General features: G+C 38.1%; 1 protein-coding gene across 9 annotated transcripts in view; it reads right to left on the bottom strand.

The window, feature by feature from the left end:
• Mtus2 (microtubule associated scaffold protein 2) overlaps nt 1-14,623 on the bottom strand; it is a 716,842-nt gene that overhangs the window by 83,583 nt on the left and 618,636 nt on the right. Inside the window, exon 1 of one of the 9 annotated variants that reach the window (XM_004854795.3) lies at nt 4,725-5,164. The exons of the other annotated variants lie outside the window; for them this stretch is intronic. Coding sequence (XP_004854852.1) covers nt 4,725-4,778 — 54 coding nt within the window. The 5' untranslated portion in view covers nt 4,779-5,164. Of the gene's footprint in view, nt 1-4,724; nt 5,165-14,623 lie in introns of those variants that run through there. 9 annotated transcript variants of the gene reach the window in all.

Here is a 14,623-nt window from a genome sequence, read left to right as displayed (position 1 = left end):
CACACACACACGGTTAATTGCAAGGAAGTTAAGGAATTTTTCACTCTTCCCAGAAACAGTATTGCTTTTCACCTATAAATTCAGGTTAGGGTTTAATTGAGTATGGTAGAACTCTATCTTACTAGGGAAATATGTTCCTTTGTCCTTCCAAATGATCCAGTCACAAGGTGACATCCACAAAACAGATAAGTCTTCAGAGTTGTTTTCATGGCACCTTTTGTAAATACTGCATTCATTCTCAACATTAATATTATGAAGATTGGCCAGAGTCATAATATAGCTCTACAGAAAAATCCCTTGGGAGGTAAGCTGACCTTTTGTTTTTCATTTCAGTTATTATGGCTTTAAGGCAGCACTGATTCTGTGTCTGAATTAATCAATAAGTATTATTTTTTCATATATAATTAACACTATGGCCCAATGTTTTGTATAATGACCTGCTTTTCTACTCTAAACTGAAATTTCATATAAACCCAGCAAAGGAAAATTATTATTCACATTTAATATTCTTCAATATATTTATTTCAATGTCTAATTGTACAAATAATGAGCAAAGCCAAACCTTGTCTTAAAAGAAATCAGAGTGACAAACCTTAAATGTGTATAATTCTAGTCTTAATCCTTGAACATGCTGGGCTGAGTCACTGGTTAAATGAAAACATCTGGTTTACCTAAGAGAGTGTAATTAATGGGGGAAACATCATATCTGAGAGATAATAAGGGAAATACATACCTGGAGAATTAATGAGCAATTGGAAAGGACAGAGACTAATGGAGCAGAGGAGAAGGAATGCCAATCCAAGAAAGTAATGCTGGGAAATTCTAGGTCCCAGAAAGGGAAATTAGCCAACACTGTGATTTTTTATCTATTTATGTTGCACTTAAGGAGTTTCTTGACCTTTGTTGAATTCTACCTTCCTTGAATCATCTACCCTAATGCATTAGTGTCAGAGTACCTACACGAACCTGAAAGGAACAGCAAGGTGACTTCTTCCAACTCTCACCTCTACAAAGAATTTAGAGAAAAAGTACATGAGATTAGCCTCTGATTATAATCAAGATTATAATCAGCACATAACAGGTTAGAGTAGAGATATGTAAGTAGCCCTAAAGGAACAAGATAATTCCTAACCCAGCAAGACTTGGCATCAAACTCAGTCTATTAACACAGTACAAGAAAGGACAAGTCCATCACCAGAGGAACTACTCAGCAAAAGGAGCCTAGGGAGGACAGTTTCCAGGGTCAGCAACAATCACACAGCTCTGCGAAGTGCACACCAGATGAGGGAGGCGAAGGGACACAGACCTGTCAGGCTCTCAAGCCACTGGATTCTTAAGTAACATAACTTGCTGGGTCAGATTCTATTCACATCATAACTTCTCAAAGCTAGACTTCTGACTCTGAAAAGAAATAACATGTTTATCAGGCTTGTTATCATTTGTTTGCTTGTCAGAGTTCTGATTGTTAAAAAAAAGATTAACATTCTAGATCACACATCTATTTTCTTTCTCTTAACTCAGGCTTCATAAAATGGATCACTTCTGGAAGGTTAAGAATGAGGAGCTTTTGTGCTTGCAGAGCTACTGCTTCATGCCAGACCTCGCTGAGTCCACAGGTTAGCAGATCCTTTGGGATCCACTGGAATGTCCCAGTGGCCTTCGGGGCTATGCCTTTACTTTCAAAATACCTATAGCTGAGTCTTGCTACAGACTGAATTTCCATTAAAAAAACCAAAAAACCAAAGTAAATCCCTACCTTTTAATTAATTCAAGTTAAAAAAATGTTAAGTCTGGTTTTCACCCTAGAAAATCCACCCATACTCCCTACTTAGTGCTTTTCCCACTGTGCTGACCATGAAAATTTGCTCTCATATTTCATCAGATTGGTCTAAAACACTTTTCCTCATGTATTCCTTGCTTGGAATAACAATGCTTCTCCTCTTCAGCTTAATACAATTCCAACCTATTCAAAGTGTAATTCATGTTCCACTTTTTCCAAGTAATCTTGCCAATGGCTCTTTCCTAACTTTTCCTTTTACTAAATTCTAGAAGCAGGTATGGTCAGTACCAAAGAGCTTTCAATTAATTTAGCACTCCAATCTTTTACTAATGTCTATTGCTCTATGTGTATTATTGTTGCCTACCCTACTTGTACTTTCTCTGGAAAAGGCAGAAGTACAAACAAACCAGTAAGTGGTAAACTCCAGAATAGCTATCCATGCCTTTTAAGATTTTTTTTTTCACAGTCACCATAGAAACTAGGCAAGGGTAAACCAAAAGTAAATATTGTTAACTGGATAGGTTTTTGTAAATTGGGAGCACAAAAACACAAACAGCTTTAAAAAATCATGCGTTACTTTAATAAAAAGGGTTCTTCATTTTATACTCTAGGCAAGTTTCTACAGTTTTTTCCCCAACAAATTAATACTAAAGAAGCATCTTCAGATTCCTATTTCTGAGCTTCTCCTCTGAAACTAATTAAAGTTTCTTTAATCCTCCCACCGATGTTTAGCTGTACCATGACCAAACTGTAAAAAATAACATTGTATGGATTTCTCAAAATAAAATTAAGAAAATATTATTTATCTGTATGACTGAGGAAGTATTCATTTTACAAGGATTATTAATCTGGGCTAAAGTAATCAGAAAAAGTTTATCAACAATATTATCAGGCCCCCTTCAAACTATTTTTGATGTTGGGTTTTCAGAGCTGATAAAGACACTGAAGGGTCTTCTTGTGGAATTTACAGGAGTATTGAGTTCTCTGGGAACTCAGACAAAGTCTGAGACTGCAGTGGATTCCGACGGTCTTCCTATACAATTCCAGGTACAATAGTTAACTACTGAATAAATAAATGATTTTCGCGTGATGCCTGTGTTATTCTGAAAAGCAAGCAACCAAACAAACAATGCCTCTTTTATTTTAAAAAAGAAAACCCTCAATTCTCAAAAGAGCACCTGTGAGTGTGCATATATATATATAACTTCAAACAAGAATACTTTTCTGAACTACAGCAAAGAAAAACCAAGAAGTACGGGTGAGTTGCATTGCACTGGTGATATAGTGTGAACACAGCTGCCTTCCAAGAAGGTGGGTGGTAACACAATGAAATAGTTCATAAATGCAAGGTAAAGTTTTAAAGTTTTCATCTGTAAAGACTAATTTTTACTGAGTTTAACATTTCAAAGCTAAAAGAACTGAAAGCTACTGAAACATCACAGGGCTAAAGAAATGAGACAACATTGAATTATTTTCCAAACTTTCTAAATTCAAGAATGATCAAGAGATGGCTATTTTCAGAAACTTGATTTGAAAGAAAATGAGGACAGATTCATTTTTAAACATATTTTCTCTATTTCTAAAACTTTTGTGTCAGAGTTTAGGAAATACAAACTTTATAATACAAACTTTATAAACATGTGGCTTAGCTTTCCCTTTTATTGTAACTATTGTTATAGAGCTTCATTTGACTCCTTTTCGTGATCACTTTTCTTGAAAAGGGGCTTAACTACTTCCATGTAGGATTTGCAGATCATCAATGTACAACTCTTTTGTATTTCTCTTACAATTACATAAATGTGTATGTAAATATTTTAGTTCATACTCAGAGTTGCAAAACCGAACCCACTGAATAGTTATTTGCTTTGGAACAAGAGTACTAAGTGACTTTTAAGGTATCAGTTTAATTTTCCAGGTGATATGTTAACCTACTTTAGGTCAAAGTTCATAAGCAGAACTGATACCTAAGATGTTCTCCAGTGACTACACTGTAATGAGTTTTAAATTAAGCCATATATTTCCCTTCACCCGGTCATGTACTCTACCTCAAGCTATCTAGTGCCCATGTGAGCAGAAAGAAGGCAATTTCAGCGCTATATGAAATTCCATTTCATGCATCTTTGAGAAATTTAAATGTGCATGATAATAAAATATATCACAGAAACAAGAGTTCTTACCAGCAGTTACCTAGTGGTGAAATTGAAATTAAAAGCATGTCTTAATCTCTCTGCAAGCTCACAGAGCATGCAAGTGTCAAAAGCAAAGAAAGGCTTTGTCTTGGAACTGCCACAGCATTCTGGAGTATATTCTGTTTTTAGTTCCCTGGCTGTGAATTTTCCTTCTAGTGAATACTTAAACACACCTTCAGACTCCCTGGCTTTCAAAATTTCACCTCTATGTTATTCACGCCTCTGCGATGCAAAGAGTACAGAAGCAAGAACTAGACCGATGTGCTTTCTTCTCGCTCATAAAGAATACACACACACACACACACACACACACACACACACACACAGATGGTTTTAAAAAAGGGTGGTAAACTTTCAAAGTTCCAGCTTAGTGAAGAAAAACACGCCTAGCTAATCTACATTCCCCACCAAAATGGTTAGGTTTCGCAGGTACAGTCAAATGCATTAAGAATATTCCAAGAATTTCTCAGCAGTTTGTATTTCAAGATGTTCCTATTTCAGGCGAATGCAACAGTTCCATCGAGACTGCAGGAATACAGAATTATGTAAGGCAGCACTGCAGAGTATGTGAGACCCAATGTTTCTGTGAGCACCACTCAGTACCATTCAGTACACTGGAAGGAGTAAAGGAGACTCCTGTGCTCCAACAAAGCGCACACGCATGCTAGGAGACGAGGGACAGAGGTGGTTGGCTAGCGCCTTCTCTCTGCCCTGGCAAAGAAGGAGGGGGGAGAAGAGAGAGAGAAGCAAAGTACCGTCTTGTCCAGGCACTGAAGGCAGTTATAAGGCTTGCAGCAGCAGTGGCCCATCCCGGGAGGCTGGCTGGCAGGGGGACCTCCTGCATTCAGGGTGTCAGCGGTAACTCCTAAGCCGAGGTGCTGCCACTCGTGATAGGGGCGCGCCACTGGGAGCTGTCACAACCTCCATGTGGTCCCCTTGGCTACCTTATTTCTCCTAATAACTTCAGGAATCCAGGAGCCCGAGGAATGAAAGGAGGGGGAGGGCCCCACGGCAGCGTTCAGATCCTGCTGCTGAGGGAGGGAGAGAGGGCGGCGCCAGGCGGGAGGCTACAGGCCGGAGGGAGGGAGGGCCACTTCGCCCCTGGAATCCTCAGAATGAGGCAAATCAATAGTCGCATAACAACAGAGCGTTTACTGATGCCACCTCCCTAAGAGGACAGCCAGCTGCTCTGAGCCGGCAGCCACTCCCAGGATGCTCCTGTGCACCACGCAGACACGCCTGGAGAGGACGCAGGACGCACACAAAAGGAGCGCCCCGCACCAAGATACTGGACTGAGCCGCCGCCTGGGCGGAAAGGGGTTCGCCTCTGTGCGCATCCTTGCTTTCTGTCCTTTGAAGAAGTAAACATATTTATAAGCATGATGGATATAGCCTGTCTTTCCCTGGAACTCCAGCTGGAAGCATTTGTTGTCAATGAGCAGAACCGCTCTTTTCAAATTTGCATGCCGCAAACAATTTCTTTTTGGCCATAACTGATGAAATTTTTACATTCAAAATATAATTGTGAAATCGCTTGCCTCGGCTGATATACCCATGCGAGTGGTTTAAGTAATTAAAATTGAGGCTTGGGACAAGTATTTCTCCTAGGAAAATGGACATAAAAGCTTTAAAGACTTGATTATTTTAGGCAATTTATAACTTTTGAAAGTCAAAGATTAAAAAGGAAAGGGGAAAGGGAGCAAAATTTTTTCTTTAAAAGATACTTGGTAATTAAAAATACATATATTTATGTAATCCTGAAAGTAAGAGATATAAGATTAATTTTATATGTTCTGATACCTCAGATGAGAAATCCTGAAATTTATTATCAGCAGTACACAACTATATTATGCCTGAGGCTATACACAGATAAGAGTTGCTAAAATTAGGTGATTTTAGTAACTTAACAGATCTTTCAGGCAGATTTTATTTATTTTTTTAATTCTTAAGTTCTTTTATTGGCACATTTTAGGTATACAATACATTTACACTTATCATTGGGTGTTTGTACCTGTACATGATGTATCTTGGTTCTTATTTTTTCCCCATTACCTGTGCGCCCTTCACACCCTCTGCCCTTCCCTATTTACATAGACTTCATTTCCATTGTTTTTCTTTTCTCATAATTTTTCCTTTCCCTTCCCTTTCCCCTTCCCCTCCCTTCACCCTTACCTCTTTGGACCTTTTTTCCTATTTCAAATTATTGATTATTCATTTTAATCATTTTAACCCTTATTTACACTTTCAGTTTCTCACACTAGAGAAACTATTCAGTATTTACACATGTGTGTCCTATTTATTTCACTTAAGAGTATGGCCTTGATATGCATCCATTTAGCTATAAATGACTCTAGTTTCTCATTCTTTTTTTTTTTTTTTGGGTACCTGGGATCGAACTCGGGTGCTTGCGCTTGCGCAGCAGGCGGTGAAACCACTGAGCTAATCCCCGGCCCCTAGTTTCTCATTCTTTATGGCTGAGTAGTACTCAATTTTATTAAAAAAAAACCACAACTTCTTTATCCAATTTCCAGTTGATGGGCATTTGGGCTGTTTCCAAGCTTTAGCTATTACAAACTGTGCTGCTATGAACATGGGCGCACATATATCCCTGTGGTATGATTCTTTTAATTCTTTTGGGAAGATACCCCTCGGGGAATACATAGGTCAAATGGGACCTCTAGTCCTAGTTCTTTGAGGTATCTCCATACTGATTTCCACAGTGGTTGCACCAATCTGCACTCCACCAACAATGGAAAAGGGTTCTTTCTCTCCACACCCCCACTAGTATTTGTAATTGGTTGATTTCTTGATAGCAGCCATTCTTTCTGGGGTAAGGTGGAATCTCAGTGTTGTTTTCATCTGCATCTCTTGAATGACCAGTGATGTTGCAAATTTTTTCATATATTTATTTGCTGCTTTTACTTGTCTGAGAAATGTCTGTTCATTTCAGATGCCCATTTTTGAATGGGGTCTTTGAATTTGGGGGGGTCTTATTTTTTTCAGTTCTTTAAATATTCTAGATAGTAGCCCTTTGTCTGAGGTACAGCTGCTAAAAATTTTTCCCACATTGTATGTTGTCTGTTAGCTCTGTTGGTGGTTTCTGTTGCACTGCAGAAGCTTTTTAATAAGATGAGATCCCAGTTGTTGATTCTTCGTGCTAGCTCCCGTGCTCCTGAGGTTTTGTTCATAAAGTCTTTTCCTATGCCAATGTCTTCAAGAGTTCTACCTAACTTATTTTCTAGCAAGTTCAGTGTTTCTGTTTTAATATTTAGATCTTTAATCCAATTCGTTCTTAGTTTAGTGCATGGTGATAGGTATGGGTCTAGTTTTAATGTTTGGCAGGTTGAAATCCAGTTTTTCTAAAACCATTTATTAAATAGGCTATCTTTTCTCCAATGATGGTGGTTGGCTCCTTTGTCAATGATGAGGTGGCTGAGTATGTCTGGAGTTCTGGATCTTCTAATTTATTCCACTGATCCTCAGGTCTGGTCTTTTGCCAGTGCCTTTATCACAGTAGCTTTGTAGTATAATTTCAAGTTGGGGATTCTGATACCCTCTGCCATGTCTGTGTTGCTTAGAATTGCTTTTGCTATTCTAGGTCTCTTCTGGTTCCAAATGAATTTTTGGATTATTTTCTCTAGTTCTGTGAAGTATATTGTTGGAATTTCAATTTGCATTGCATTGAATCTATATAGTAGTTTCAGAAGTATGGCCATTTTCACTACATTGGTTCTTCTACCCAGGAGCAAGGGATGTCTTTCCATTTTCTTGTATCCTCCTCGGTGTCTTTTTTCAGAGTGCTGTAGTTTTCAGTGCAGAGGTCTTATGCTACCTTTGTTAGATTGATTCCTAGATATTTCATATTTTTGGATGCTATTGTAAAAGGAATTGTTTCCCTAATTTCTCTCTCAGTGAGTCTGTTATTTGTGTACAAGAAGGCTATTGTTTTTTGAGTGTTGACCTTGTATCCAGCTACTCTACTGAGTCTGTCAATTAAGTCTATAAGTCTTTTGGTGAAATTTTTTTGGTCTTCTATGTAAAGTATCATATCATCAGCAAATAATGCTAGTTTAACTTCTTTCCTATCTTTATTCCTTTTATTTCTTTCTCTTTTCTAATTGCTGTGGATAATGTTTCCAGAATTATATTGAACAGGAGTGCAGATAGGGGGCATCCTTGTCTTGTTCCTGATTTTAGCGTGAAAGTTTTCAATTTTTGACCATTTAGTATGATGTTGGCTGTTGGTTTTTCATAGATAACCTTAATGTTGACATAAACACCTTCTATTCCAATTTTCTGTAGGATTTTTTTTTAATCATAAATGGGTGTTGGATATTGTCAAATGCCTCTTCTGCATCTATTGAGATGATCATATGGTTTTTGTCCTTGACTCTGTTAATATGGTGAATTACATTTATTGATTTACGAATGTTGAACCATCCTTGCATCCCTGAGATGAATCTGACTTGGTCAGGGTGTATGATCTTCTCGATGACCCTCTGTATTCTGTTTGTCAGTATCTTGTTGAGGAGTTTTGCATCTATGTTCATTAGGGAGATTGGCCTGTAGTTCTCTTTTTGGATTGGGTCTTTCCCTGGTTTTGGAATCAAAGTAATATTTGTTTCCAGAAATGAATTTGGAAGCCTTGTTTCCCTTTCAATTTCCTTGATGAATTTAAAGAGTAATGGCAATAGTTCTTCTTTAAATGTCTTGTAGAATTCAGCAGTGAAGCCATAAGGACCTGGGCTTTTCTTTGCTGGTAAATTTATTACCTTTTCAATTTTACTCATTGTTATTGAGGTGTTTAGAATTTCTATGTCTTCTTCATTTAAATTTGGCAATTCGTATGTATCTAGGAATCTGTCCATTTCTTCTGTGTTTTCCATTTTATTTACAGTTTCTCAAAGTAGGTATTGATGATCCTCTGGATTTTTGTTGGATCTGTTGTGACTTCACCTTTTTCATTCTTAATTGCATGGATTTGTGCCTTTTCTTTCTTTTTTTTGATAAGGTTGGCTAACGGTTTATCAATTTTATTTATTCTTTTGAAAAACCAACTCTTTGATTCATTGATTTTTTTTATCATTCTCTTAGTCTCCATTGCATTGATTTCTGCTCTGATCTTTATAATTTCCTCTCTTGTACAAGCTTTGGATTTGTTATGCTCTTCATTTTCTAGGAGCTTGAGGTTCTGCATTAGGTTATTTATCTGAGTTCTCTGTTTTCTTAATATGGGCATTCACTGTTATGAATTTCCCATGTAGAACTGCTTTCATTGTGTCCCATAGATTCCTGTATGTTGTACTGGCATTATCATGTACTTGTAGAAACGGTTTAATTTCTTCTTTAATTTCCTCTGTGACCCATTGGTTGTTCAGGAGGGTGTTATTCAGTTTCCATGTGTTGGGGGGGGGTTACGGTTTCTTATGTTATTTATCTCCAATTTTATTGGATTATGGTCTGATAATATAAAGGGGGTAACTTCAATTCTTTAACATTTACTTAGACATGTCCTATGAGGTAGCATGTGGTCTTTTCTGGAGAATGACCCGTGTGCAGCTGAAAAGAATGTGTATTCTGATTCTGTGGGTGGAACACTCTGTAAACATCTATTAAGTCTACTTGTTCAAAAACTTGGCTCAGTTCTAGAATTTCCTTGTTAATTTTTTGTCTAGATGATCTATCTATTCGTGATAGTGGGGTATTGAATTTTCCCCGCTACAACTGTGTTAGTGTTTATTTGGCTTTTCATGTCCATTAATATTTGTTTTGTATAGTTGGTGGCATTTTTATTTGGTGCATATGTATTTATGATTATCATCTCTTCCTATTGGATTGTTCCCTTCACAAGGATGTAGTGACTATCTTTGTCTCTCTTAATTAGTTTTGGTTTGAAATCTACTTTGTATGCAAATAATATTGCTATCCCTGCCTTTTTCTGTGTTCCTGGGGTGTGGTGAACTGTTTTCCATCCTTTTACTTTCAGTCTATGAATTTCTTTTTGAGTTAGCTGTGTTTCTTGTATATAGCATATTGTTGGATTTTGCTTCTTTTTTTTGGTACTGGGGATGGAACTTGGGTCTCTGCGCCTCCATAGCAGGCGGAGAAACCACTGAGCTAAATCTCCAGCCCTAGGATTTTGCTTCTTAATCCATTCTGCCAGTCTATTTCTTTTAATTGGTGAATTGAGGCCATTAACATTGATGGTTATAATTGATAAATATTGATTCATCCTTGTCATGATGTTTTACTTCTGTTGGCTCTTTTATTTATTTTTCCCCCTTTCCCTTTAGTTTCTTACCTTGCCTGGTGGCTTCCCTCTGTTGGGCCTCATGGAGTTGTGACCTTCATTTTTTTTTCTAGGATATTGTTTAGAATTGCTTGTAGTGCTGGTTTGGTTCATGAAATTGCTCAGGTGTTCTTTGTCATGGAAGTATCTAATTTCCCCATCAATTTTGAAAGATAATTTTGCAGGATACAACAGTCTAGGTTGGTAGTTATTCTCTTTTAGGGCTTGAAATACTTCACTCCAGGCTGTCCTTGACTTGAGGGTTTGTGTTGAGAAATCTGCTGTTATTCTGATGGGCTTTCCTTTGTAAGTGATTTGTTTCTTTTCTCTAACTGCTTGTAGGATTTTGTTCTTCTGTTGGGTTTCTGGGATCTTGACTATTATATGTCTAGATGTAGATTCTTTTTGATCATGGCTAGCTGGAGTTCAGTATGCCTCACTTAAATGTATGTTCAATTCTCTACCTCTGTCTGGGAAGTTTTCCACTATTACTTCTGTGAACACTTTTTTATGTCAATTGTACTTTTGCCTGTTGTTTTCATGGACTCCTATCAGTCTTATGTTATTCTTCTTTGCATCACGTAGCAGTTGTTGGATTGATTTCTTGTGGTCCCTATTTTTAAGAAATCTCTGTTTTTATGGTCCTTAACCACAGTCCTGTCTTCTATATCTGATATTCTATCTTCAGATTCCCTTAATATGCTATGGATACTTTAATGGAGTTTTTAATCTCCTGAATATCTGTTTGAATCTGTTTCATGGATTCCATTTCTTTCTTATGCTGGCTATCTATGGCTTCCAGCATGTTTCTGAGTTCATCTATTTTTTTTTTTTTTTCTGTTTCTGTTCTAGTGCCTCTAATCATGTCTTTCACTCTACTCGCCATCTCTGTAGATATCTGGGAGATTATTTCTGCTTTGAATTTTTCTAGAGCCTCATTCATCTGTTTTGTTACTTCATGTGCTATCAGTTCAGGGTGTCCAGGTGGTTGATTATTGGACTTTTCCACCTTGTTTCCCCCGGGATTTACCCTTGGTGGGGTGGAAGTCTGAGTTTGTGCCTCGCTTAAATGTCTTCTCATTTTTGTTTTTGTTACTCTCCTTGGTTTAACTCCTGGATTGATACTTCAAAATTGCTTATTGTAAGTATTTTTGTTGCTTGTAATTAGAACCCTTATGGAATGATTGCTTCTCAGAGGTGTCTTCCAGATATAGCTGGTCTTTAAATTTTGAGTCTCTAATGACTCTGAGGCTATCTCATTTTCATTATACCAGGAAGGACCACTGAGAGGATCAATAAGAACACCTTAGCCCAAATGATACAATCAGCAACACCACAGCATCAAGTATGTCTTAGAAAAATGACATTTTGTGGTAGTTATTAATCTATCACCTTTAACTGTGTGAATTAAATCAAAATCGAGGACCAATCCAACATATGTTTACAGTGAATAAACTCTTCAATATAACAACTTTACCCTTGGGGATGGGGAGTTAGAAGGAGTTGGGGAGGGAGGGATAGATAGGTAGAAGGATAGGGGGTGATTAACAGTGAGGCCAGAGGACACAGGCAAGAGAAGGAAAAAGAGAATAATAGAAAAATAAAGAAGATATCCAAATGAGGGCCAGAACAGGAACAAAAAGGGAGATAAACAATGTGGGACAGCAAGAGAGTGAGTGTAAGAGAGAGGGCAAGGAAAGAGAAAGGAAAGAAGAAAAAACAGGAGAGAAAAACAAAAATTTGCAAATAGTAGGGAAAAAAATTGGAGATAAGAGCAGAAAAAAAAACAAGCCAATAATACTAATTTTGGAAATAAAAAATAAAAATGAAAATGAAGGGCCTCCTACAGTGTATGTCTCTCCTGTCACAATAGACAACATGGGTAGCAGTGTGCAGATATAAGTCAATGAGTCTCAGCAAGCCAGTCACAGACCCGTGAGATTCAGGCAGATTTCTGGCTGCAAGTCCCAAGTTGAGCTCCCTGTCGTCCTGTAGGGTTGAACTCTGCAGGGTTGTACTGCAGGTTCCAGCTGCCCTTCCCCTGAAGATAGTTCCGGTTCCCATGGGAGGTGATGATCCCTCCAACTTAGCCAGTACAGCAGTCTGGTGGTCCAGTGTCCCGTGTCTTTGTAGTGTGGAACTAGGTGGCAGTACAGCCAAGAGGCCAGAGGAGCTGGGGGGGGGGGGGTTGTCCTGCAGGTGCCCACGCAGCTAAGTGGATCGCTGCAAGGGGTGCGGGCTGGATGGGGCGGGTTCCCTGCAACCACGGACCCCTCTGCGACTTCCACGGCTGGGCCCGGCTGGGGAGGGCTGGATGGGGCAGGTTCCCCCAGGCAGATTTTAATTAAGTAGTATAGTATCTGTTGGTTTACAAGTGTGCACTTATAGAAAGCCCAAGAATATTCAGTTTATTATTATTAGTTTATTATTAGTTTATTTATATTATTCATTATTAGTTTATTTATATTCATTTCCTAAGAATAAGGATAAAGTAAAATGTTTGGAATGTTTGCTCTAAACTTGAAAGAATAAGTACAAATCTTTCCTTAAAACTAACAGGTAAAGTTAGCATAATCCTTTAGGAAGGCAGTTTGGCTGTACCTATTAATTTTTTAAATATCCACTCACTTTGACCCAACACTTTCATTTCTGACCTATAATGATATGCAAAGATATACACAAAAGAATATTCAATTTAGCCCTGCTTGTAATGGTATGAAAATAGGAAACACCCTAGATTTTGAAACTTTCCCACTGTATGAAATGTAATAGAGGGTAGTGAGAATGTCAACTTCTATCAAAAAAGAAATATATGTCTGGAATGTAGCTTTGGAAACACACTGTTCACAAAACAGTAGCCAATCCTTGCAGAATGGGAAATGGGGGAAAGGAGCTAATTTCTACTTTTTAGTCTCTTGCCAGCATGTTTTATTTTTGTCTTTTAAAAAGAAAGTCTATTAGGGAGACGGTGTAGCTCCCTGCCTGTGGCTCTGGGATATTGGGAAGAACAGAGCTATCTCTTCCTGGCACAGGCTTAGGGTCCTAGGAAGTGAGATTGGGCAGACCTCTTCAAGAGAGAGACACTCATAACACCTTGAGTTTGAACCTGGAGGCTGAGAGCTATTCACGAGACTTTTTTTTTTGGTACCAGATATTGAACTCAGTACCTTGCGCTTGCGAGGCAGGTGGCAGAACCACTGAGCTAAAGCCCTGGCCCATGAGACTTTTGAATCCTTAGGGGGAAAAGTATATTTAAACAAGTGGTGGCTAGATGCACCCATGATCATAGTGTTATTCACAACAGGCAAAAGGTGGAAGCAGCTCGAGTGTCTGCTGATACATGCATGGATGTAGAAAATGTGGTATATATGTGCAATGAAATGTTATTTAGCCTTAAAAGGAAGTGTTTTTTTCCCAGTGCCAGGGATGAAGCCCAGGGCCTTGCACACAGTAGGCACACACTCCACCACTGAGGAAATTTGATATGTGCTGCAATATGGATAAACCTTGAAGATATTATTTTAGGTAAAATAGCTAGATACAAAATGACAAATGCTGTATGAATCCACTTATACACCGTACCTACAATTGTTTAATAGATACCATGTTGCAATTTTTCAAGATTTTAGACATTTCTGGAGACTGCAACAATGTGAGTATATTTAAAGATACCACCTTGTGCATTTAAAAATAGTTAACCTGATAAAAGTTTTGTGTGTATTTTCCACAGTAAAAAAGTAGTAGCTTGAATTCACCTAAAGGCAAACAGTGCCTGCCCAACAGGTATGGATGAAGTCATGATAGAGGACAGTTCCTATTTTTGGAAGAAGATAGAGGGGTTGGGGAGGGTTCACAAAACTAAAACTCTTTCCAGAATGTTTTCTTCAGGAAAAATTATCTTCCTGAAGACAGTGTGCCTGAGGAGATGGTTTCTTTCTAAGAGTGTATATGCACTTTCCTAGGAAATTGCTGCTTACTCTTGGGAAATGCATCAGGGCTAGTTAATGTACATGACAGCAAGGGCTGAGGATGGGACTACAGACTCTACACCAAGAAAGTTCAGGTTCACCTTCTTCACTTGGGCAAAGAGGGCACTAAAGCCCTCAGGACTACTACAGTTGGCTTAGTTGGCCCAGAAATTACACACATGGTATGAGTCTGGGCATATAACCCAGACTCTGAGACATGATTCAGTAGTGTAGAATTTTGTCTTCTTTGCTATCTTTAAATAGTATAAAAATGTTATACTTACTCAAAATAGAGATAAATACAAAGTATCTTCATGTAGCCATTTCCAGTTTCAACAGTTTTCAAGATTTAGGCACATTGGTTTCATCTATCTCATTTTTTACTTTTTCATTTATC

Source organism: Heterocephalus glaber, unplaced genomic scaffold (assembly GCF_053883595.1).
Source record: "Heterocephalus glaber isolate CG9 unplaced genomic scaffold, H.glaber_assembly_v1.0 deba00001720, whole genome shotgun sequence".
NCBI lineage: Eukaryota > Metazoa > Chordata > Mammalia > Rodentia > Bathyergidae > Heterocephalus > Heterocephalus glaber.
The sequence above is the reverse complement of the archived record's forward strand: the minus strand, read 5'-3'. Positions and strand labels throughout refer to the sequence as shown.